The sequence below is a fragment of the Anolis carolinensis genome, chromosome 4 (assembly GCF_035594765.1).
Source record: "Anolis carolinensis isolate JA03-04 chromosome 4, rAnoCar3.1.pri, whole genome shotgun sequence".
Classification (NCBI taxonomy): Eukaryota; Metazoa; Chordata; class Lepidosauria; order Squamata; family Dactyloidae; genus Anolis; species Anolis carolinensis.
Genome location: NC_085844.1, coordinates 42559078 through 42582135, shown reverse-complemented (window position 1 = coordinate 42582135; position 23058 = coordinate 42559078). Strand labels below are relative to the sequence as shown.

The 23058-nt window shown below is 39.2% G+C and overlaps 1 protein-coding gene across 2 annotated transcripts in view; it reads right to left on the bottom strand.

The window, feature by feature from the left end:
• The window catches only part of pde7a (phosphodiesterase 7A), a 59400-nt gene that overhangs the window by 29429 nt on the left and 6913 nt on the right, over nucleotides 1-23058 (bottom strand). For both annotated transcript variants that reach the window (XM_062980325.1, XM_062980326.1), the window contains exon 2: nucleotides 8643-8703. In XM_062980325.1, coding sequence (XP_062836395.1) covers nucleotides 8643-8703 — 61 coding nt within the window. The remainder of the gene's footprint in view (nucleotides 1-8642; nucleotides 8704-23058) is intronic.

Below are 23058 nucleotides of genomic sequence, written 5' to 3'. Positions count from 1 at the left end.
CGGTACCATGCCCCGGCCTGAAGCCAGACTGTGCAGGATCCAGAAAATCAGTGTCCACAAAGAATCCCTGGAGCTGCGAGGCAACCACATGTTCCAAGACCTTGCCCAAATAGGGGAGATTGGAAATAGGCCAAAAGTTTCCAAATTGAGTGGGATCCAATGATGGCTTTTTCAACAGCGGCTTGATCACAGCCATTTTTAGGCTCGCTGGAAACTTGCCCTCCCGAAGGGAGGCATTCACCACCACCTTCACCCACTCGGCCAAACCCCCTCTGGCTTCTCTCACCAGCCAGGATGGGCAGGGGTCTAGGATGCATGTGGTCGGTCTCGCCTCTCCAAGGATCTTGTCCACATCCTCGAGCTCAACCAATTGAAATGAATCCAACAAAACTGGATAAGCAGGTGCACTCGTTACATCCTCAGAGACTGCCGTTAATATGGTGTCAAAGTCGGAACGGATCAGAGCGACTTTGTCCGCAAAGAACCGAGCAAATGCTTCACAGCGGGCTGCCGAGTTATCAGGGCTCCCACCTTGATTGGTGGGAGTTAACAACCCTCTGATAACACGGAACAGCGCCGCCGGACGGTTCTGTGCGGACGCAATGTTGGCCGCAAGGTGGACTCTCCTTGCAGCTTTGATTGCCGTGGCATATGCCCTAAGATAGGAGCCTAGCCGTGTTCGGTCTGACTCGTTATACTCTGATCGCCACACGCACTCTAGTTCCCTCTTCATTCGCTTCATCGCTGCCAGCTCCTCAGTAAACCAAGGAGCTGGTTTAGCTCGGTTACTCGAGAGGGGACGCTCCGGAGCGATCGTGTCTATTGCCCTAGTCATCTCTCCATTCCAGAGAGAGACCAGAGCATCAACAGGATCACCTGCCGAGGAGGCAGGAAATTCCCCAAGAGCCGTCAGGAATCCTTCTGGATCCATAAGTCTCCTGGGGCGGACCATTTTAGGTCCACCACCTCTGCAGAGGTTGGGGGGCGCAGTAAGTCTAAACCTGATCAGGTGATGGTCGGTCCATGGCAAAGGAGCGATGGTGAGCTCCTCCACACCGCCATCTTCCTCCCATCCCTGACAGAAGACCAGGTCTAGTGTGTGCCCCGCACTGTGGGTGGGACCAGATACGAGTTGGGACAGCCCCATGGTTGCCATGGCGGCCATGAAGTCCTGAGCCGCACCTGAAAGGTTAGTCTCGGCATGGACATTGAAGTCCCCCAGCACTATGAGCCGCCGGGACTCCAACGCCAGGCCCGAGACCACCTCAGCTAGCTCAGGCAGGGAGACTGTAGTGCAGCGGGGTGGTCGGTACACTAACAGAATCCCTAATCTGTCCCGGTCTCCCACCCTCAGGTGGACACATTCAAATATGGTCGACTGTGGGATGGGGCACCTGGTCAGACATATGCCTCCCAAGAAAACCATCTCCAGAAGGAACAGATGACCCTAGCTTCTTTCAACAGGGACCATCTGAACAAGCATTCCAATACTATATATGAGGGGAAATGGTGCAAGAGTTGCTAATTTTCAGAAGTTAATTCAGATATAACAGTTGTATCCTGATACATTTCTAAAACACGTGGTAACAATACAGGAATAAGCATCTCAGCATGACCATGCGAAACCTGGAAGCTATAGTTCTATTTTAGAATAATTGTAGTGTAGTATGCTATTCCAAAGACTAGAATTATAGTTAATATTGAATATGATTACATTAACACTAGTCTTTTACATCCTATCTCCTTTAAGATAAAAGTGGTCTGTTTTTCACTAACCCTAGATAAGATCATTTATTTATTTACTTACTTACTATATTTCTATCCCACTCTATCTCAGCCCGAGGGGGGCTCAGAGCAGTTTACAAACTGGCAAAATTCAATGCCACCTTATACATAAAAGAAAAAAGCAAATACATGACATAGTTCACTAAGATAAACTAATTTATCTGTGATCAGATGACACAACAAGCTCCCATTAACTGAATGTCCCTTCCCACAGCCATCACCAGATGGAGGAGCCCATGATCCCAAGAGTTCCAGATGTTTCAGGCTTCCACTCCCAGAAGCCTTGCTCGGCCAATAATCAGCATTTCTGTGAGCTGAAGTCCAAAACATCTGTAAGACTAGGGAACACTGCCCTAGATACAGGCTCTTGGAATTTTGGCTGCTTGATTGCTATCATATTTCACTGATTAGGTTAGAAATTTGGGGTATTACTTTTCCCCTTATGTTCAAACTTTTCAGAAAATAGTGCTTCAGAAATGCAATCTCGGATGAAGCATTATTGAAAAGAATGATGAAGTTCAAGAACTAGTTCCACTAACTGGAGCTTATAAGTTACTCTAACTCAGAAACAGCCACTGCCTTAGAACAAACTTAGATGCATAATCCTTTCATCTTTTTAAAAATTTCATTAAATCATATTTTATCTTTATATGAACAATTAGATAACATTATAATCCAAGCCATTTAATTTTCCTTAATACAGTTGAGTCTCACTTATCCAAGCCTCGCTTATCCAAGCCTCTGGATAATCCAAGCGATTTTTGTAGTCAATGTTTTCAATATATCATGATATTTTGGTGCTAAATTCGTAAATACAGTAATTACAATATAACAATTCTGTGTATTGAACTACTTTTTCTGTCAAATTTGTTGTATAACATGAAGTTTTGGTGCTTAATTTGTAAAATCATAACCTAATTTGATGTTTAATAGGCTTTCCCTTAATCCCTCCTTGTTATCCAAGATATTTGCTTATCCAAGCTTCTGCCGGCCCGTTTAGCTTGGATAAGTGAGACTCTACTGTATTTCAAAACTGACTACATTTTTATCAGAATTCTCAGAAAGTTCTGACTGCAATACTCATTCTGTATGATCAGACCTTCCTACCAAGAAAGTAAAGGCCTTGCTGAGGCTCCTATTAAGTTAAGTGATGAGCAGAAGCAAGGCATTTAAAATCACTAAGAATTTTTACTGATCATTTTGTGTTTTAAGATGTATATAAGTTTACTCATTTGCTTACACAGGATTTGATATAAGCAAGTAAACAATCACTTATATAACACACAAATAAAGCATGAATTTCCATTAAAGGTATCTGCAAAATGCCACAGCAAAATATCGATTAGATACCATTCAGAAGAGAGAACACGTTTGAGATTTGTTCAGACTACCTTATATACTCATCTCTAAGTCAACCTCATGTATAAGTCGAGGGCTGGTTTGCGGGCCAAAAGTATATATTTTGATACGCCCCACAGATAAGTTGAGGGCCATTTTGTGGAGAGGAAAGCACCAGTGCCCGGTCATGGATCGGCCATCCGAGAGAAAGATATGTTTTCTTTTTAAATAAGACTTAAGGTGCAGTATTGACATTGGCCTGTGGATAAGTTGATTTAGTTTTTTGGGTTGATTTTTTGACTAAATTTTCTAGACTTCTGCATGAGCATAGAAGTATATTGATTCCCAATTTGTATTTGTGGTTAATATCTGAAATATTGATTCATAATGGTTGAATTACCGTGAATAGCCAAAAAGAGATCTTTGGGGCATTGAAATGTGTGGCAAAAATACTCACCACTGAAGTACAAAAGGGGAAGCAAAAAAAGTGTCTAAAAAAGGGCATTGGTTAAAAAAATACTATATCAAAAGAAAAGTCTAACTCAAAACTACTATAAATGTAGTTTGTTAAATGTTAGAAAATATTTTTGAGCTCATTTCAAGATAGCAAGAATAATTATTAAGCCATCCATATGAAGTATAACAGATAGTTATCGCAAAAATGATCCAATATGAAAATATTCAATTTATACGCAAATGTTTGACAGAGAACATCAAATGTTCTTCTATACATCTTACTTGTTCAGCATTTTCAAAAGTGATTCAACATTATACCTATGTTCTATAACTAAAACAGTTGTGCACTGCATAATCTTAGTTCTTCCTACTTTCAATTTTAAACTTTTATAAAATTGCAGTTGTCTATTTAAAACGATGTCAAATGTGTTGCACAGGGCATTTGGATAAAAGATTTTCTATCAGCTTTTGGCTAACCTCTGAGGTTCCTAATTATATAAATAAGCACGGGGGTTATATCCAAGGGATCCCACCTGCCAGTGGAATATTTGAACATACAATGCAAACCTAAAGGGTATATAGACCTATTCCTATAGTGAGCAATAGGGGAACACTTCAAAAAGCAATCTGGAGCCAAGCGAGAAGGAAAGGATGGGAAAGTCATCTTGCAAATACACCTGATTTTGGAAAATAAGCAGGGTCAGATCTGCTTAGTACTTGGATAGTAGGCACCAACAAATATCAGGTGCTGCAGTCTATATTTAAAGAGCTTGAAAAATAATGCCTGAACATTGATTGTGTAAGAAATTACTATGAAATTCATCAGAATTTTACCGGCTAATTTTGTGTGTGTGTGTGTGTGTGTGTGTGTGTGTGTGTCAGGAGCAACTGGAGTTGCTTCTGGAGTGAGAGAATTGGCCGTCTGCAAGGACGTTGCCCAGGGGACGCCCAGATGTTTTGATGTTTACCATCCTTGTGGGAGGCTTCTCTCATGTCCCCGCATGGAGCTGGAGCAGATAGAGGGAGCTCATCCACGCTCTCCCCGGGTGGGATTTGAACCTGGCAGCTTTCAGGTCAGCAGCCCAACCTTCAAGTCACAAGGCTTTTATTCCCTAGGCCACCGGAGGCTCCTACTGGCTACTTGAGAGCACACACACACACACAGTGGTTTTCAAGGAGAATACTGACTCTACCAACGCCTAGGCAAGATATCTCTACTAAACCATTCCATTTTCTCTCATGACCTATATAAATGAAAGATCTGGACAAAATAAAGTGGAACAAGGAAATCTGTTCTATGTACAGATTAGGGGAACACCTAATTTGTTGCATATTGTTTGTTGTGTGCCTTCAAGTTGCTTTTGACATGTGGTAACTAAGGCAAATCTATTAAAGGAGCTTCCTTACTCTGAGGCTGAGAGAATGTAACTTGTGCAAGTTCACCCAGGAGGTGTCAATGGGTGGGTAAAGGCTTGGCACCATGTTCTCCCTAAGTTCTGGTCAAATCATTATACAGGCAGTCCCTAAGTAACAAACATCTGACTTACAAGCAACTCATAGTTACGAACGGGGGGTGAGACAGCAGGAAGTGGGAGAAATTATTCATAGGAATGGAAACTCATAGGAAGGGAAACTCCTGAAAGAGTTATCATGGGGGAAAGGAGTCTCCACTGAAGCCTTCTCACCAATCCTTATTTCCACAACAAGCCTTTTTTTTTTAATCCAATTATCATAGGGACAGAAAGTGAGGTGAAATCTTCTGAACAGGGGCACAGACTGCGAAACAAACACCACAGGGATGTGAACCCTCCCCTATGCTATCCAAAGCTTTTATATACAGGGTGTTTGAAAAAGAACTCCCTAGTTTTGAGTTAAAACACATTAAAACTAGGGAGTTCTTTTTCAAACACCCTGTATATAAAGCTTCTCTCTCCCTCTCTATACACACACACACACACACACAGAGTTACACTTTTTAAAAGTACCTGTTCCAAATTACATACCAATTCAACTTAAGAACAAACCTACAGAACCTACCTTGTTTGGAACGTGGGGACTGCCTGTAATATACTGGCTTTCCTTAGTTTATTTTACCAAATGCTTCTAATTTTAGGCACTTACATGGTCTGTCTTTGGATGGGAGAAATTTGTTTTCAAATTTGCATCATTCAAAATCTTAGATGTCAATTTCATCACAAAATAAAAACCCTACGTTTTGATTTAGAGACAAACCAACCACCACAAATTCCAAGGACCTCTTGTAATAGGGAGCTAACTGTTTACTCCCTTCTATTTTGGTATGACTTTCACAAGAGGAAAAAGGACAAAACAAAAAATATTTTAGAACACCCCCCCCCCCCTTTCACTACACACATCCATCTGTTTGACTGCCTCTCTGCTGCACACTTAAGTCACTAGCCACAGTATCTTAATGTAAAACTTTGAAAGCCTGTTCCTGTTTGCACTGGAAGGAATGAGTGAGTTAAAGAGCCTCTGCTAAATTTTCAATACACCTGGAATGAGAATATTGCGATTCTCATTTTTTTTAAAAAAAATGCTGCTGATGTGGCATTGAATAATTTGTTATTCTTTGTACTTCAATCATCAGTTTAAATTTACTCTATAATTTAAGAAAATGTCTGTTTTACCATATAACATCAAAACAACATGGGATGGTTTTCCTTCCACTGCCAATACCTATACTATGAACTTGTTAATTTAACTTATAAATGTAGCAACTCTCCAGATAAATAATGAAAGTACACAACCTTCCCTCTTCTCTGGAGGAGCAGGATAGGCCCTTGAAGGGCAACTCCACTGACAGTGAGTTTGTCTCCACAGGAGTTCAGCTTTTAATTGACAATTCTGGCAATAGCTAGTGCTGGAGTGAAGGACACTTACTGGCAAAAACTGTTGATTCAGGGCTTTAAGCTGAATCTTCAAGGAGGTACAATATTACAAAGTAGGCCTACAAGTAGAATTAGCCCAGGGAATAGCAGCACTTGTCTTTCATTCATTTATAGACATTTCAGGGAGGATGACATGTGGCTTTACTTCATTGTTCTGTCTAAAGTTCCAAGAGATGAAGGAAATCCTGATTAAGAATCCTAATGCAATAATGGAATGGATGAAGGAAAACAAGCTGAAGACTAACCCTGCCATGACAGAACTCCATAGCAGTACAAGGTTAGCAATTGTGGATAATGGTGTAAAATCAATTCCAGAACATGCTTAGCCTGGGAGGATATCTGGTCCCATTAGTATCAAAAGAAGACAAGGCAGCTGCAAGAATGGTTTTCATTATTCAAGTTTGTTTCACCAGTTGTATTCTCATGTATAGGGAAGACCATGCCTCACTTATCTGTATTTCCACCAAACTATGCAACTACTTTGTGCAGGTATATTTCCAAAAATGCTTGGGAAGCTTCAACTGGGTAGGTAAAACCTACCCACCCAGATGCTGAAAAATACAAATTCATTGCTTTACGGTCAAATTCAAAGGAATATATTAGGAATATTAAAATCCCTCAAGCATTTGAGACCCACTTATATAACGGGTCACCTTTACTATTTCATTCTGCCAATATGCTGAAATCTGTTTCAGATATCCTGCTCATGATTCCAGTATTTAAAGATCAGTTACACTGTTGGGCACAAATGATAGTCACAACTGTATTATAACTCCTCACCTCTATCCACCCTCCCAATGAAGTTGTGCCTCGCCTCCACTATTTAATTGCTAAAAAAGGTTTCATAAACATTTTAGGCCACTTTTGATGAGCATACAAGAAGCCAACTGCTACAAAATAAAATCACCCCCTTCCTTGGATCCTGCCTACAATTTACTACTTTATTTCACTAGTTTTATAATGTATGCCACTTTGGGAAAGCACAGTCTGCAAAATAGAAACTGACCAACAGAAGGAAATAAGACAGTGCCCTGATGTCTCTCTTAAAAGGAGAACGAACAGGAAGGACAGCAGCTACCTGGGCCTGCTAAAGCTTTCCTGTGTAAAATAAATAGGAACACAACAAACTTTTCAAGGCTGGAATGAGAAGTGGCATGCAAAACACTTGCAAATATAAATTCAAGGATAATTGTGCAACCAGTAAAAAGGAAAACCATGAAATAATGCATAACTAGCAGTCATTCTCTCATTCCTTTCTATTTGAAAACATAAATTAGTTCCAATTTGCCATATGAAACAAGTCTACATTTCTTCCTTAAGTTATGTAGGATTCAACAAGTGTTAAACATATAGATTTATAGGTTCACCATCCAGTACTTGTGATTGCTGGAAGAACCAGCAGCTCAAGATTTTACGGTTCACTGCTCTTGAAGGCTTGAGGACTCATGTAAAAGTTACAATTTTCTATAGAGAGAATAATATAATGCTAAACATCTATGTTTCTTTAGCAGTTTGTTAATGCATATGAAAAGTGATTTACTTTACACTGACACTCCTCCTACTCATTTCTTCCTATCTACTGCTGTCACGCTATCTCAAGATTGCTAACTCATGAAAATGTTTAGTTTACAACTTAAGCTGGAACTCTTTCCTATACAAATATTTGTTCATATGAATCACTCAGACTCAACTTTAAACAAAACAAATTCTAATCTCATATATACTATCTTCTGTAATTGCTGACAATTTGAAAGAAAAATACTATTAGATGCTAACCTTAAAAGCAAGAAAAGATCAGTAAAAACTCAATTTTCCGTGTTCATATCTCATATTTTGCACATACAGCCAATCTAAAGTTGCTCTTTTCTCTAACATTTGAGTCTTTCTCCAACCTCTCTCTTCTTTCCCAGTATGAACGGGGAGTCTACAGTCTCTATTTTGTCATCATTATTATGTTTTGACTTTACTCAGTGCAAGATGTCCTAAACCTAAACAAAACCTCAAATCAGTAGAACCAACAACTAGAATAAGCAAAAGAAGAGGGAAATGGTGGAAACAGGAGAAATAAAAAACAGGAAATATGTTAGATGCATTAAATGCATCTACTCAACAGCAAATAGTCATACTTATAGAGTTTGAACAGTAACCACTTACCTAGCATGCGAATGTATAGCGCAGTTTGATCAGAACTGTCATAGGAAATTGCACCACGTCTCTGAAAAATAAAAACAAAATTATTCTTCAACTCTGTTATCTAAAACACTGCACTGCGCCCATTGTAAAAGCCTATTACAACTAAGAATGCATTTTCGAAAGTTATCGCCTTTAAAAATATTTTCTTCATATGGGAATGCTTCAACAAGGAAAGAAATTAACATACTAGTTTTCCTCAATATAGAAAAGGTGTTCACTTGTGATTTCTCAGCTCAAAGGCAAACAATAAATTTCAAGCTGGAACAGACAAATATGATTAAGAGATGTGTTGTGTTAAGGATGTGAGTCATTTTCTCCCCTGTCCCCAGACCTAACCATAGTTAAAAGCTGTATCAGTACTCATCATCACAGGCTATCACTCGCAGCAGAATATATTGCCTTCCAAGTGTAGGGTCTTGGTGGTAGGTCCGTAGATGGCTGTAGAGACCTATTCTTGATCCGAATGTTCTTTCATTATGAGGGCATCCATTTACAGATAGAAGATGGTCCTGGCCAGGGTTGGCTTTATGCACCTTCCTCTTGGCACATTTCTCTCTTTGCCCCCACCCCACCCATTTGTGCCTCTTCAGATTCCACAGCACTGTTGGTAACAGCTGACTTCCAATTAAACCGCTTGAGGGCCAGGACTTCCCAATTGTCGGTGTCTCTGCCACAGTTTTTAAGGTTGGCTTTAAGCCCATTTTTAAATCTATTTTCCTGTCCACCAACCTTCCGCGTTCCATTCTTGAATTGGGAGTATAGTAACTGCTTTGGGAGACAGTGATCAGGCATTTGAACAATGTGGCCAGTCCAGTGGAGTTGATGGCAGAGGATCATGGCTTCAGTGCTGGTGGTCTTTGCTTCTTCCAGCATGCTGACATTTATCTGCCTGTCATCCCAAGAGAGATATCCAGGATTTTTCAGAGGCAATGCAGATGGACTCATTCCAAAAGTTGACTGTGAAGTCTGTAGATGGTCCATGTTTTGAAGTCAATAGATTTATTTAAAAAGCATCTTGGTATCCCTATGAATGTCCCTCAAACACTCTCTGCGTCATTCAAAAAATGCTGCACTTGCAAAGTTCACACAGGGTTGTATTTCAATGTCGACTTTTGTGGAGAGGTGGGTGGCTGCCAAGGTAGCGGAAATGGTCAACATTTTCTAATGTTACACCGTTAAGCTGTATTTCTGGCATTGCATAGGGATTGGCTGGTGCCTGCTGACAGAGCATTTTGGTAGGTTAAGTAGTTAGCCATCTGTCCGATAGATTATTTGCATGCCAGTGGGAAACTTCCCATCAACAAGGTGTAGTATCATGACAATGAAGATAGAAAATAAGGTGGTTGTCCAATAATGTTGCCATCATGCCACAAGAAGTTCACGAATTTGTCAGGGTGTCTGATTTTTTGGATGATAGTCCAGAGATCACTGCAATTCACTGTGTCAAATGCCTTTGCAAGGTCAATGAATGCCATGTACAGAGGTTGATTTTGTTCGCTGCATTTTTCTTAGAGGTATTGTTCAGTGAAGATCATATTCATTGTTCCTCTAGAGGGGCGGAAGCCATTCTGGGATTGTGGATGCCTTCTGAAATAGGTAGAAGGTGATTTGCAAAGATTCTTGCAAGGATTTTTCAGCAGAGGTTAGGAGGGAGATACCTCGAGAGTTTCCACAGTCTGTTCTTTTCCCTTTATGAAAAGGGTGATGATGGTGGCATCCTTGAAGCCTGCTGGGATTTTCTCAGTCGCCCACACTCCTTCAATGAGTTGTGTCAGCTCAGGACCACTCTTTTTAAAGATTTCAGCAAGGATCTCACCAGGTCCACTGGCTTTGTTATTATTTAGCTGACTGATGGTTTTGCCGACTTCCTCCAAACTAGGCAATGCTGCAAGCTCATCCCTGGTTTAGTTTTGTGGGATTTGAGAGATAATCTATTCAGCCACATTGGAGCTGCAGTTAAGGAGGTTATGGCAGTGCTCTTTTCAACATAGTGCAATTCTTTTTTTTATCTTTCAAAAGTTTAGTTCCATCTGATGAACATAGCAGGTGTATGTCATGGTTGTTGGGCCATAGATGACCTTTGTACTTTTAAAGAATTCCTGTGCATCATGGCCATCTGCAAATGTTGGATTTCTTGAGCCTTTTTTGTCCATCAGATGTTCTTGAGTTCTCTGGTCCTTCTTTGGGCCTCAGCTGTTGCACTAGAGTAGATCTTTTTCTTAGCAGTGCAGTTAGTGTCTCTCTACCATATTTTGAAGGCTTTCCTTTTTGTATAAGTACTAACATTACAAATGAAGGTCCAACTAGTTTTAGGCTCCTTCTACACTGTCCTATATTATGAATCAGCTAGGGATCAGGCAGGAGACTAACTCTTTAGGATATTAACAAAAGGTTTACTGCAACTCAAATATACCTATTTTCATCTTGGACCAGATCAATTGTGCCAATTGTGGAAATAGAGGTACATGGACAGAGATTGGCTTTAAGGCAGGGGTCCTCAAACCTTTAGAGGGCTGGTTTATGGTCCCTCATACTGTTGGGGGGGCTATAGTTTGGGAAAAAAACTTGAATGAATTCCTAGATTCAAAATGAATTTATTTATTCAAGGCTTATCTAGTCCAACTGTTCCTATTCTATACACAGGAGAGTTCTGGTTAACCGACTTCTGGTTAACTGACACTCTGTATTATCCAACATCCCAGGCCCCTAGCAACGCAAACGGGCGCCTCCCAAGAGGTGGGGTGGCGAGCAGAGAAGCACCTGTGCGTGTTGTTAGGTAGATAGCAAGCTACCTAGCAATGCGCACGGGCGCTCCACTAAGCTAGAAGTTATATTCTTCTGCCAATTTAACATCCTGCATACTTTTACAATTGATAGTTTTTTTTGCTCTGTTCATTACTTTGAGCTAATTTTAACAAAAAGCTAATAATAAAATAGAAATGTTCATTATTGGTAGGTAGATTCAATCAAGGAAGGCATGGCCATGAACTTGCAATATCAGAGCAAGGCAGTTGATGAGCATGGATGGAAATCTCTTATTCATAGGGTCACCATAAGTCAAAGTTGACAACAATAATAAACACTGCTAAGTTTAATTCTGACCAGGGTTAAAGTTTATCAGCCACTTCAAGCCATAGTTTGATAATGTATCTATATATATAGACTTAAGGCCAGAAGGCAGAGATATCTAAGGTGCAATTATAGATGGTTGCTTTGAAAAATTTGTTGTGAAAGTGCCCTAAAAATAAAAATATCATCATCTTAACTGCAATTAGTAGGTGAGAAGAGTTACATTTGTAGTTCCCTAAGGAGCTACAAAAACTGCAAATGTAACCCTACTATAGTTATTCATAATCCCCATGCATCAAGCGAAAAGTATTCACTTGCATTTTAACAACAGAGAAATACCTATTTGTCAATCAGTCTTTTTCATCTGTTCTCTAGGTAACCATTTTGAACATAAAGAGAAAGTTTTTTCCCTGTGAGTGGATGCAAAAAGAAAAGAGGCAAAACAGGACTAAAGTTTGTGTATACATTTTAATTAATGTTTTTTGTTAAAATATTTAAAGAGTTGTATTTGCAAACTATAGTAAAGGTAAAGGTTTTCCCTGACATTAAGTCCAGTCATGTCTGACTCTGGGGGTTGGTGCTCATCTCCATTTCTAAGCCGAAGAGCCGGCGTTGTCCGTAGACACCTCCAAGGTCATGTGGCCAGCATGACTGCATGGAGTGCCATTACCTTCCCGCCAGAGCGGTACCTATTGATCTACTCACATTGGCATGTTTTTGAACTGCTAGGTTGGCAGAAGCTGGAGCTAACAGCAGCTGCTCCCACCGCTCCCGGGGTTTGAACCTGGGACATTTCGGTCTGCAAGTTCAGCAGCTCAGTGCTTTAACGCACTTCGCCACCGGGGCTCCTTATCATATACAGTATTGTACTAATTGTCAAACTATACAACTGTGCATATTCAGGAGTTTTATTGTTGACTCTCAAATACTGATCTCCAAAAGTGTACCTACAAATGTTTCACAATCAGTAATTCTGAAATCTAATAGGCACACACACTCAAGAAATAAATATTATAAAGTGTTGCCTAAAGAGGACCAGAAAAGCAATTAGCTATTATCATGCACTATGAGCAAAGAAGCAATAAAGAATAAAAATACAATGTACTTAAAGACAATAGCTAGCTAGCTAATGATAAATAATATTGAGTAGTTTATTGATAACATTCCCTGTAGGAAAACCTGAAAGGAAAAGGAGAGCCTTATTTTTAAAATCAAATAGTATTAATGTTCCCAATATTGCCACAACTATCTTCAAAAAGGTGATTATAAAGAAATAACTTCAAAGTATTCACCTTGAATTACATTTAACCCTCTTATTCTAAGGAAGTTGTCACCTTATACATTTCAATACACTCTACAAGAGGTACATTATTGCTTAATTTATTCTGAAATACTAGGAATAGTTCAATCAGATGGGAGGAAAATGTATGGAAGTATCCCAAATGCTTAGCTGTATATTTCACATTCCAGCTACTATATCCCTTCCACACCTTGCACCATCTTTTTCTATTGCTTCCATCCCTGTGACCTATATATCTGAGAACAGTAGAATTCACTCCCTGTGATGTCTCATGGGCCATGTAGTCCCGTTCCTAGTACTATTGTGGCAGACGAAGAGGAAAACTTTGGTTTCCCACCGTTTCAGCCAGAATTGGAGCCCTTGCACCTGCAGGATGTTTGCCCTCCAGAAGTCAGCCAAACAAGCCTTGGGCAGAATTCTCCCCCGTTCTCTCGTAAGGATAATTATAATCGAGATAGAGGCGCTAGGGAGGCGAAGCGCCGAAGCGCCAGAATCGCTGCCAGACAATTAGCTGATTAAGCCTGTTTCCCTTGGGAAATCTTAAGGAGTCATGCATCTGGACACAGTATGGGTTTCACTTCTTGTTCCCCAGGGAAGTGTTCCTTGGCGGGAAAACAAGATCCTATATAGGTGTTTACCCGCAAGGAGATCCTTGCGGAGTCAATTCGTCAGCTTCAGGAGTGAGATCGTGTGTGGACTACGTTACTCCAGTTCCTTGTTTCCAGGACCTTGCCACGGACCTTGTTCTAGTTCCAAGCCTGCCTTGTTCCCGGACCTCGCCTCGGACCTCGTTCTTGCTTCTTGCTGCCATGTATCAAGTCTTGTTTGCCAAGAATCTAGTTTGTTTTCCAGCCTTGTTGTCAAGCTCCATTGGACTAAAGGACCCTGTCATTTCCCCACACTTGCTCGGCAAGTGTGTGTTTCGGTTATTGGATTATAACTTTGGACTCTAATATCTCATATTGGACATTGTTTTCCTGGACTATATTTGACCTTTCCTGAAAGGTCTATTTCTGAACTATATTCTTCACCTGTTTTTATTGACTTTATATATTCCTTTAATAAAGATATTAGATAGATTCTGGTCTCTGCGCATGGTTATTGGTGCTCTGCGGCCTGGGTCCTGACACTCCCTCCTTTAGGATCCATTGCATTAACTATATTCAGTCCACTAAGATTTGTGTCTCAGATTGGTGAAATTTTGAACTACCTACTTCATAATTCATTTGAAGAAGAAGAATTTCATCTTCCTGTGTTAGGATAATTGATTCCTTCAGTCGCTGAGCATAAATGATTCTCACTGCAGTTATCATATACAGTATTGTACTAATTGTTAACATTTTCTTTCTATGTGGTCGTCCAGCATTTCCAACACATAAACTCTGGTCTCATTGTGAATTTAACCTTGACAGTTTCTTCTAGCATTGTATGTATTTGAGTCCAAAACTTCTAGGCTCTTCTGCAAGATCACCACGTATGACAAAACATCCCAAAATTGTGCATGCATTTCCAACATTTCCAATAGCTGTCCTTATACGTGTCAAATGTCCCTAGTACATTATCTAATATTGAAAAAATTTTGTAAGTCAACCAGTTCCCCTCTAAAGAAATGTATCTTCTAAACAAAGTTTCTTGAGGAGACCACTATAATGGCATCTTTGAATGAAATCTATTCTTATAGTTATTCCAAACTTATAGTAGTAATCTCCTCAAGAAGCAATTATCAAAACTTCAATCTGCTTTTATTTTGTCATATCAAAGATAGGCTGTATCTCAAAGTTCAAACCAGCACTAAGCACTAAACAACAGAGTGCAACTGCATATTTGCTAGACCAATGCCAGACACTGACTGTTGGTTTCTGGCCAGTTTCCAGGAAAGAAAAATGGAATTGTAGCCAATGGGCACAAAAGAAAAATAATAATTGCCAATGCTCCCCATGAGACAGACTGACACAAGCGCTGTTCTTGATAACAGACACTATTTGAAAGATTTCCATAAGGGGGAAGGGGGGAGAAAGAATGTTAAGTACAGTAGAGTCTCACTCATCCAAGACTCGCTTATCCAAGGTTCTGGATTATCCAATGCATTTTTGTAGTCAATGTTTTCAATATATCGTGATATTTTGATGCTAAATTCGTAAATACAGAAATTACAGCATAACATTACTGCATATGGAACTACTTTTTCTGTCAAATTTGTTGTATAACATGATGTTTTGGTGCTTAATTTGTAAAATCATAACCTAATTTGATGTTTAATAGGCGTTTCCTTAATACCTCCTTATTATCCAAGATATTCGCTTATCCAAGGTTCTGCCGGCCCATTTAGCTTAGATAAGTGAGACTCTACTGTATTTCCATTAACTAACATATTCTTTTTATTTCAGAAAACCAGGAGCCTCAAGGAACCAATGTTTACTAGAGCAGCCTAAACAAAACCAACTAATACAAGCAGCTCTTAAAACTCTGAAGAATTTTATACGTATCCAACACAGTACATTTTGATAATGTATAGCATGGTATTTCCTCTTTCATATTTGAGCCTCAAATAATATGGAAAACTTTTCCGACTAGTCCTTTTCAACTGCAATATGTCACTATAAATCATCTTTGCCTCTCTTGGACAGTAGTCAACATCCTGCCAATGCCATCTCTAGCCCTGTTGTTACTCAACTCAACTCTTAACCTATTAAAATTGGATGTCATTTTACTCATTCTCTTTCAACACACATATACAGCTTTCTACTATTAACAAACTACAGAGAAATCATTTATTAGCATATGTTTTATTCAGGAAACCATGTTCTGACAGTTTAATATTTACATAACTACAATGTTGGCAGGTTAAATACTCACCCCAGCATTGTCCCATATTGGAATTGATTTGAATTACTGGAAAATCATTACTATTGCCAACCTCGCTATAATCTAAGAGGAACCATGGAATTTTACAGTATCATAGACCCAAAGCTTCAAGTAAAAAATCAGTTGGATTTTGCCAGGCTTAATAGGCATCTGCTCTCCTTGTTTCCAAAACATTACCCAACTGTTCTCATTAAAAACACTATCTTGTACTAGTCATTTGACAAGGCTAAGTATGAGAAAAACTAAATTTCTATTTAGAATGAGAACTGTTTGTCAGTAGAACAGTACATGCTGTATAAACAAAAGTTTGTAGATTCATTCGTCGTTTCTCCTGATAAGGATGGAACAGACCACTATCTGAAACCCTTGAAAATGGCGATCGAACAATAAATGATACTAATAGATCAATGGCCTATTTGATGGAAATCAGCTTTTGATATTCTTACCATAGAAATAACTTTATTAAGTTCTAAAACACACTTTCTCCTATAAACTATTCTTCAATTGGTTTAACCTGGACTTTTACTATTTAAGAAAGAGATGCTGCTCTATCATAACCGGTTACTATTGTTTCAAATATATTCTAGAAACTTGAACTCAAAAATTAATTTCCTTAAACTCAAAAATTGATTTCCATATTTTTACATCACCAGTTTTATTTCATAGTAAGAATTCTCTTAAACTACAATTGTGTGTGCTCTCAGGTCATCTGTCAATTTATGGCAACCCAATGAATTCCCCACAATTTTCTTTGGTAAGAAAAATGTTCGCTTGTCTGCTGTCTCCAAGACTTAAAGCCTAAAGGTCGAAAGGGCCATTCAAAGCAAGAGATAGCAAAGGGATATCAGTATTACAGATATACACTTTGTGAGATTTGCACAGCACAATCCTGGAATTCAATGCTCTTTTTTTTTGCATTTGCATTTGTATTACAGAATTTTAAGTTGGACTATCATAATTTAATGCTGTAACAGTGCCATATAACTGTACAAGTCACATGCTGTGTTTACACATTAACAGGAATTATCTGCTAAGTTGCTTTTTGGACAAATGCAAGGGAAATTTCAAAAGGCAACCAAAAATGTTTTTAAAAAAAATGTTTGAAAGTATGCGGGGAAATAACAGACTCCTGCCAAGCACTGATCCCAACTCCATTAAAGATCTAGTTCATTAAGAAAAAAATCTCTAATGAGAGAAATAATATACTGTTTTAATATTTCCCAGAACTCTAATTTTCTGAGGTAGAAACTGTATTATGTCAGTACCTAACAAAAACAGATATAAAAAAATATAACAGCTTTTACATAGTACATGAAATAAAACTTGAGGTTTGGACTTCCAGTTGTTACATAAAAGTTAATTCTAATATAAATTAAGAACCAATAAGATCTAGTTGGGGACTTGTTTGTGGAGGCCTTATGAACATATCTGACAATAAAAAATAGGCATAAAGGAAATAAGGTGGTTCTAACAAAAGCCTCCAAAGTCCCCTTCGAGTCCCCTTCGGGGTAAAGATGGGCTAGATAGAAATATCATAAATATCGTAAATTGTAAACAAAAAGGATCATGATGGGAAAGAAAACTAAAAATGAGGGTTTTAAAAAAAGAAAATCAATTTAGCATGGAATTAGCCGAATTTACAGGAGTTGGTACAACTCTTATTCCTGCTATGTGTGGATGACAAGTGAACTCTGTAGAAACTTTAAACCTAGAGAATTAATATTGCATTTCATTTGCTGGAATAACGCTAACGTGGTTAACGTGGTTTTTATTCTTATCTTTTTCTCACCCCAAGTTTTAACTGAGTGTTCATGCGGCCCGCCCTGTTATATTGCTTTTTTTTAATTTTGTGTTGTACTGTATATGACTATTTATTGTATTGTTTAACTGTATTATATGTTGTTTTTATATTTTGCTATATTGTATTGTCCTGGGCATGGCCCCATGTAAGCCGCCCCGAGTCCCCGTTGGGGAGATGGTGGCGGGGTATAAATAAAGTTTTATTATTATTATTATTAAACAAATTAATTGCTACCAGCCCCATTTGTCCTAATCAGTTGAAAATGTGTTTGAGACCCGCTAATCCAATTGCCTGTCCCCAGAAACAGATTTTAAACAAATAAAACCACTGTACAATTCTACCCAGTATCCATGGGGGATACTTTTCAAGACTCCTATTGGTCCCTTAAATAGTGGATAATAGTGAACCCTATATTTTGACTATCCTTGAGTATATAAGAAAATTGAATTTGATTTCTGGGGAAGAGGTTTGCTTGAAGCATGGACAGCTGAAACCATGGTTATCAAATACACAGATAAGGAAGTCAACTGTATCTGAAAAAACAAACCATTTTAATTAGCTGCTTTGAGTCTCCTTGAGAGAGAGGAAGAGGGATACACACTATAAATAAATATTATATGACATAATTTGCTCTCTGCCTTTATTCTAATCAAAAGAAGCAAATCCAGTCAAGAAAACACAGGGATCTTCTTTCAGATTTTTAAATCATAACCTTGATTTGCAAAACAGCAAATTTCCAAATAGCATGTTCTTCAGCAGCAAACTGGTCTAATCAATGTTTTAGATAAATCATGAGATCAAAATAAATGGAAGAAGATCCCAGGACTTCCTGTATCTTCTATTATTTGATCCTGCGGCCATTGCTTAGGTAGTTCATGGATACATTAAAAATGAGAATACCGTGCATACTAAAGTGCTAATTTATTGCTGTTTCAAGCATTTGATAATTCAAGCAAAAAGGTACCTAACTTATTGGTGTGATTTAGGTATACCTCTCTGGTTTGCAAATGAGAATACAAAACAAATAAATTTAGTTAAAGGGTTCATCTGCTGAACCTTCAAATGTAGACTAGTAAATATTGTTAAAACAAACTACCACAACAGTGAAATAATATTTATTTTTAACCTGCCTTCTCTCCCCGAAGGTTTCCAAAGGTGAAAAATTGCAAACATTCAATGAAATGTGCAATAACACAAGAAAACAAGAAAAATGGGAGCTGTACTCCAATTAGCTGGATGTTCCTAGGCTGGGGAAGACTGCTTTATGGCTTTCAAATGGGGATGGGACAGGAAAGGATGATTGTATATAGGGTTTATAGCGCTGGAAAGCCTTAAATAGATAAATAAATAAAATGAAGTTTTGTGGATATGTAAGAAATATGAAGATGTTGTAACATTTTCCACAATGCTAATGCATTTATCAAGAATCAATCACGATGTTAACGAATAAATCTGTTTTGACAAATGGGACCCAAGACAATTTGATCCCAAAAGATAAAAACAAATATAAATGCCAGGTAAGTTCAGAACACTTAAGTGAAACCAAGGTACTAGCAAAGCAATTTTAACTGATTTAATATTATTCCTTTTTATTTAAAGAAAATAATTTCCTCGGTGCATTTGTAATTGCCTGATGTAGTTGATCTAAGGTTGGAAATACAGTGACTAGAACAAAAATTGCCCCTCTTTTTTCCTGCTTATACTGTAGCATTTCACTTCTGCTTTGGCACAGCTGTGAGTGGGTTGAAACTTTTCTTGAAGGCTGTCAATATACAAACATGCATCCAGAAGTCCATTTGTTTTAAACAGTGGATCGTACATGACACCATCTGGAATCTGTGTACAACTCAAGTAATACCAGATTAGATTATAAACCATCCCAATGATGGACATTCTTAAATTTTCATTCTCTTTACGTAGGAATGGTTGCTAAAAATGATGTTGCTGCACTGAATGCAAAATAATATTCAGAAGGTTCACTAGAACCTAAATGATACACTCTTTTGTTCTGAGACAAAAATGATACACTCTTTTGTTCTAGACAACCCAAAAGAATTCTGAAAGTAACACTTTACCTTCAACCCAACAGCTAATAGAGTGCTTGATTTTCTGAATGACCAAAGAAATCCTTAAGCAGAAAACTAGAGATACTTGTAACAATGGCTTCTCCTTTAATTCTCATGTCCTTCCAATACATAAAAGACAAAATATCAAGCTTTATTTATATCCCGCCCCATTTCCCCATGGGGACTCAGGGCAGCTTACAACATAAAAAGCAACCTTTGAATGCTACAGAAATAAACAATAAATTAAACAATACAGGTAAATAGTATAAACATTCAATCGTAAAACAATAATATAAGACCAATAAAACACATTTTGCAACAACAATAAAAACCAACATTAAAATGAATGTCCTTTAAAAAAAAAAAAAGTGCAACTATATCCCGTCTCTCCAGACGGGATCCATGACAACTCGGCAGCCCGCTGTGAAGCATTTGCTTGGTTCTTTGCGGACAAAGTCGCTTTGATCCGCTCTGACTTCAACACCATATTAACTGCAGTGTCTGAGGATGTAGCAAGAACATCTGCTTGTCCAGTTTTGATGGATTCATTTCAATTGGTTGAGCTTGAGGATGTGGACAAGATCCTTTGAGAAGCGGGACCAACCACATGCATCCTAGACCCCTGTCCATCCTGGCTGGTGAGAGAAGCCAGAGGGGGTTTGGCCGAGTGGGTGAAGGTGGTGGTGAATGCCTCCCTCCAGGAAGGCATTTCTCCAGCGAGCCTAAAGACGGCTGTAATCAAACCACTGTTGATCACTGGACCCCACCCAATTCGGAAACTTTTGGCCTATCTCCAATCTCCCCTACTTGGGCACGGTTATGGAACATGTGGTTGCCTCGCAACTCCAGAAATTCTTGGAGGACACTGATTTTCTAGATCCGGCACAGTCTGGTTTTAGGCGGGGGCATGGTACTGAGACAGCCTTGGTCGCCTTAGTGGATGATCTACGCCGGGAACTGGACAGGAGGAGTGTGTCCCTGCTGGTTCTGCTGGACCTCACAGCGGCCTTCGATACCGTTGACCAAGGTATCCTTCTGGGACGCCTCGCAGGGATGGGGTTGGGAGGTACTGTTTTACAGTGAATCCACTCATTCCTGGAGGGTCGGTATCACTGGGGGACACCTGCTCGGCCTCACAACCTTTGTTTTTTTGGGTCCTGCAGGGATCTGTACTATCCCCCTTGTTATTTAACATCTACATGAAGCTGCTGGGAGAGATCATCAGGAGTTTCGGGTTGCGGTGTCATCTCTATGCAGATGATGTCCAGCTCTGTCACTCCTTTCCACCTGTCACTAAGGAGGCTGTCCAGGTCCTGAACCGATGCTTGGCCGCTGTGTCGGACTGGATGAGGGCCAACAAATTGAAATTGAATCCAGACAAGACAGAGGTCCTCCTGGTCAGTCGCAAGGCCAAACAGGGTATAGGGTTACAGCCTGTGCTGGATGAAGTCACACTCCCCCTGAAGACACAGGTGCACAGTCTGGGGGTGATTCTAGACTCATTGTTGAGCCTGGAACCCCAGGTCTCAGCGGTGGCTAGGGGAGACTTCACACAATTAAAACTTGCGCGCCAGCTGTGACTGTACCTTGGGAAGCCGGACTTGGTAACGGTGGTCCACACTCGTTACATCCCAATTGGATTACTGCAACACACTCTATGTGGGGCTGCCTTTGAAGACTGTTCGGAAGCTGCAACTAGTCCAACGGGAGGCAGCCAGGTTGTTAACTGGAGCAACGTACAGGGAGCGTACTACCGAGCACAATTCAAAGTGCTGGCTTTAGCCTATAAAGCGCTAAATGGTTCCGGCCCAGCTTACCTGTCCGAACGTGTCTCCCCCTATGACCCATCACAGAATCTAAGATCTTCCAGGGAGGCCCTGCTCTCAATCTCGCCAACCTCACAGGTGCAGCTGGCGGGTACAAGGGACAGGGCCTTTTCAGTGGTGGCCCCCCGCCTATGGAACACCCAAACGAAATTAGACAGGCTCCTTCCCTCCTGTCTTTCCGAAAGAGAACGAAAACATGGTTATGGGACCAGGCATTTGAGCATGAGTAGCAGCAGAAATTAGATATGAATATATGACTCACTGGCAGACCCTACCTGGACATGCAAAGCGCCTTAAATATATATTTAAATATATAATTATGTATGGTTTTAATGTATGCTCTTAATTCTATTGTAATTTTTAATCTTAATGGATTTTTAAATTTGATGTAAACTGTTTTTTTATGTATATGTTTTATTGTAAGCCGCCCTGAGTCCCCTGATGGGTGAGAAGGGCAGAGTAGAAGTGATGTAATAAACTACAGAAAAGAAAATATAATTACTATTTCTTGTGAGCCATAAAAAAACCAAAGATTTTAAGTTTGTATCAAGTAGCTTCTGAAAACTCTTTTAAGTTTAAAATGTGTCAGTACACTTACAAGACATTAAACAGCCTAATAATAATTAGTTGCCAATTGGACGCTCTACAGCAAGATATGAGTGCAACTGCACCCTCAATCTCATGTTCCCCATAGACTAGCATAAAATGGCACATTGCCTGTGACAATGGAGATGATCTGCAGACATTCTGATTATCAAATATTGAAGGCCACATCCTCCATAAATATATGTAATGCCCTCTTAAAGGCATTAAAATTGACAGCTTTAACTGTATCATGTACAGTAGAGTCTCACTTATCCAACGTTCTGGATTATCCAATGCATTTTTGTAGTCAATGTTTTCAATACATCGTGATATTTTGGTGCTAAATTCGTACTTCCACATTCCACAATTCAGCAACTTTCCCCAAACTGGCTATTAACAAAGTCATTTGTTAATATATACATACTGCTATTTTAAAGGAAACAGGAAAACTTCCTTAAGATTACTATATGAAGCTTGTTACCCTGATTTAGGGTATCGAAGTAATAGGTTATCAACAGGCAGCTCTAACTTCCATGGAACAAAAACTTACCTAACAGTTAGCAAGAGTTATCAAGGCCTAGAACAGCATTGTGATCCATGGACCACTAACAATCACAAAATATTTGCCACTGGTTCCTGACAAATTTGGAGGAAAGAAATACCTGTAGTCCATGGATATAAATGCGGCATTGCTCCCTAGAATACTTGAAAATATTTGCGGATGGTACACATTAAAAAGCTTGAGATACATAGGCCTAAAATACTATTGTCATTCCACAATGTGATTACAACGAGCTTCTACAAAATATAGCTATCAACATTAATGCTGTCGAAAACGTCACATCATTCCTTCATTTTCAATAGC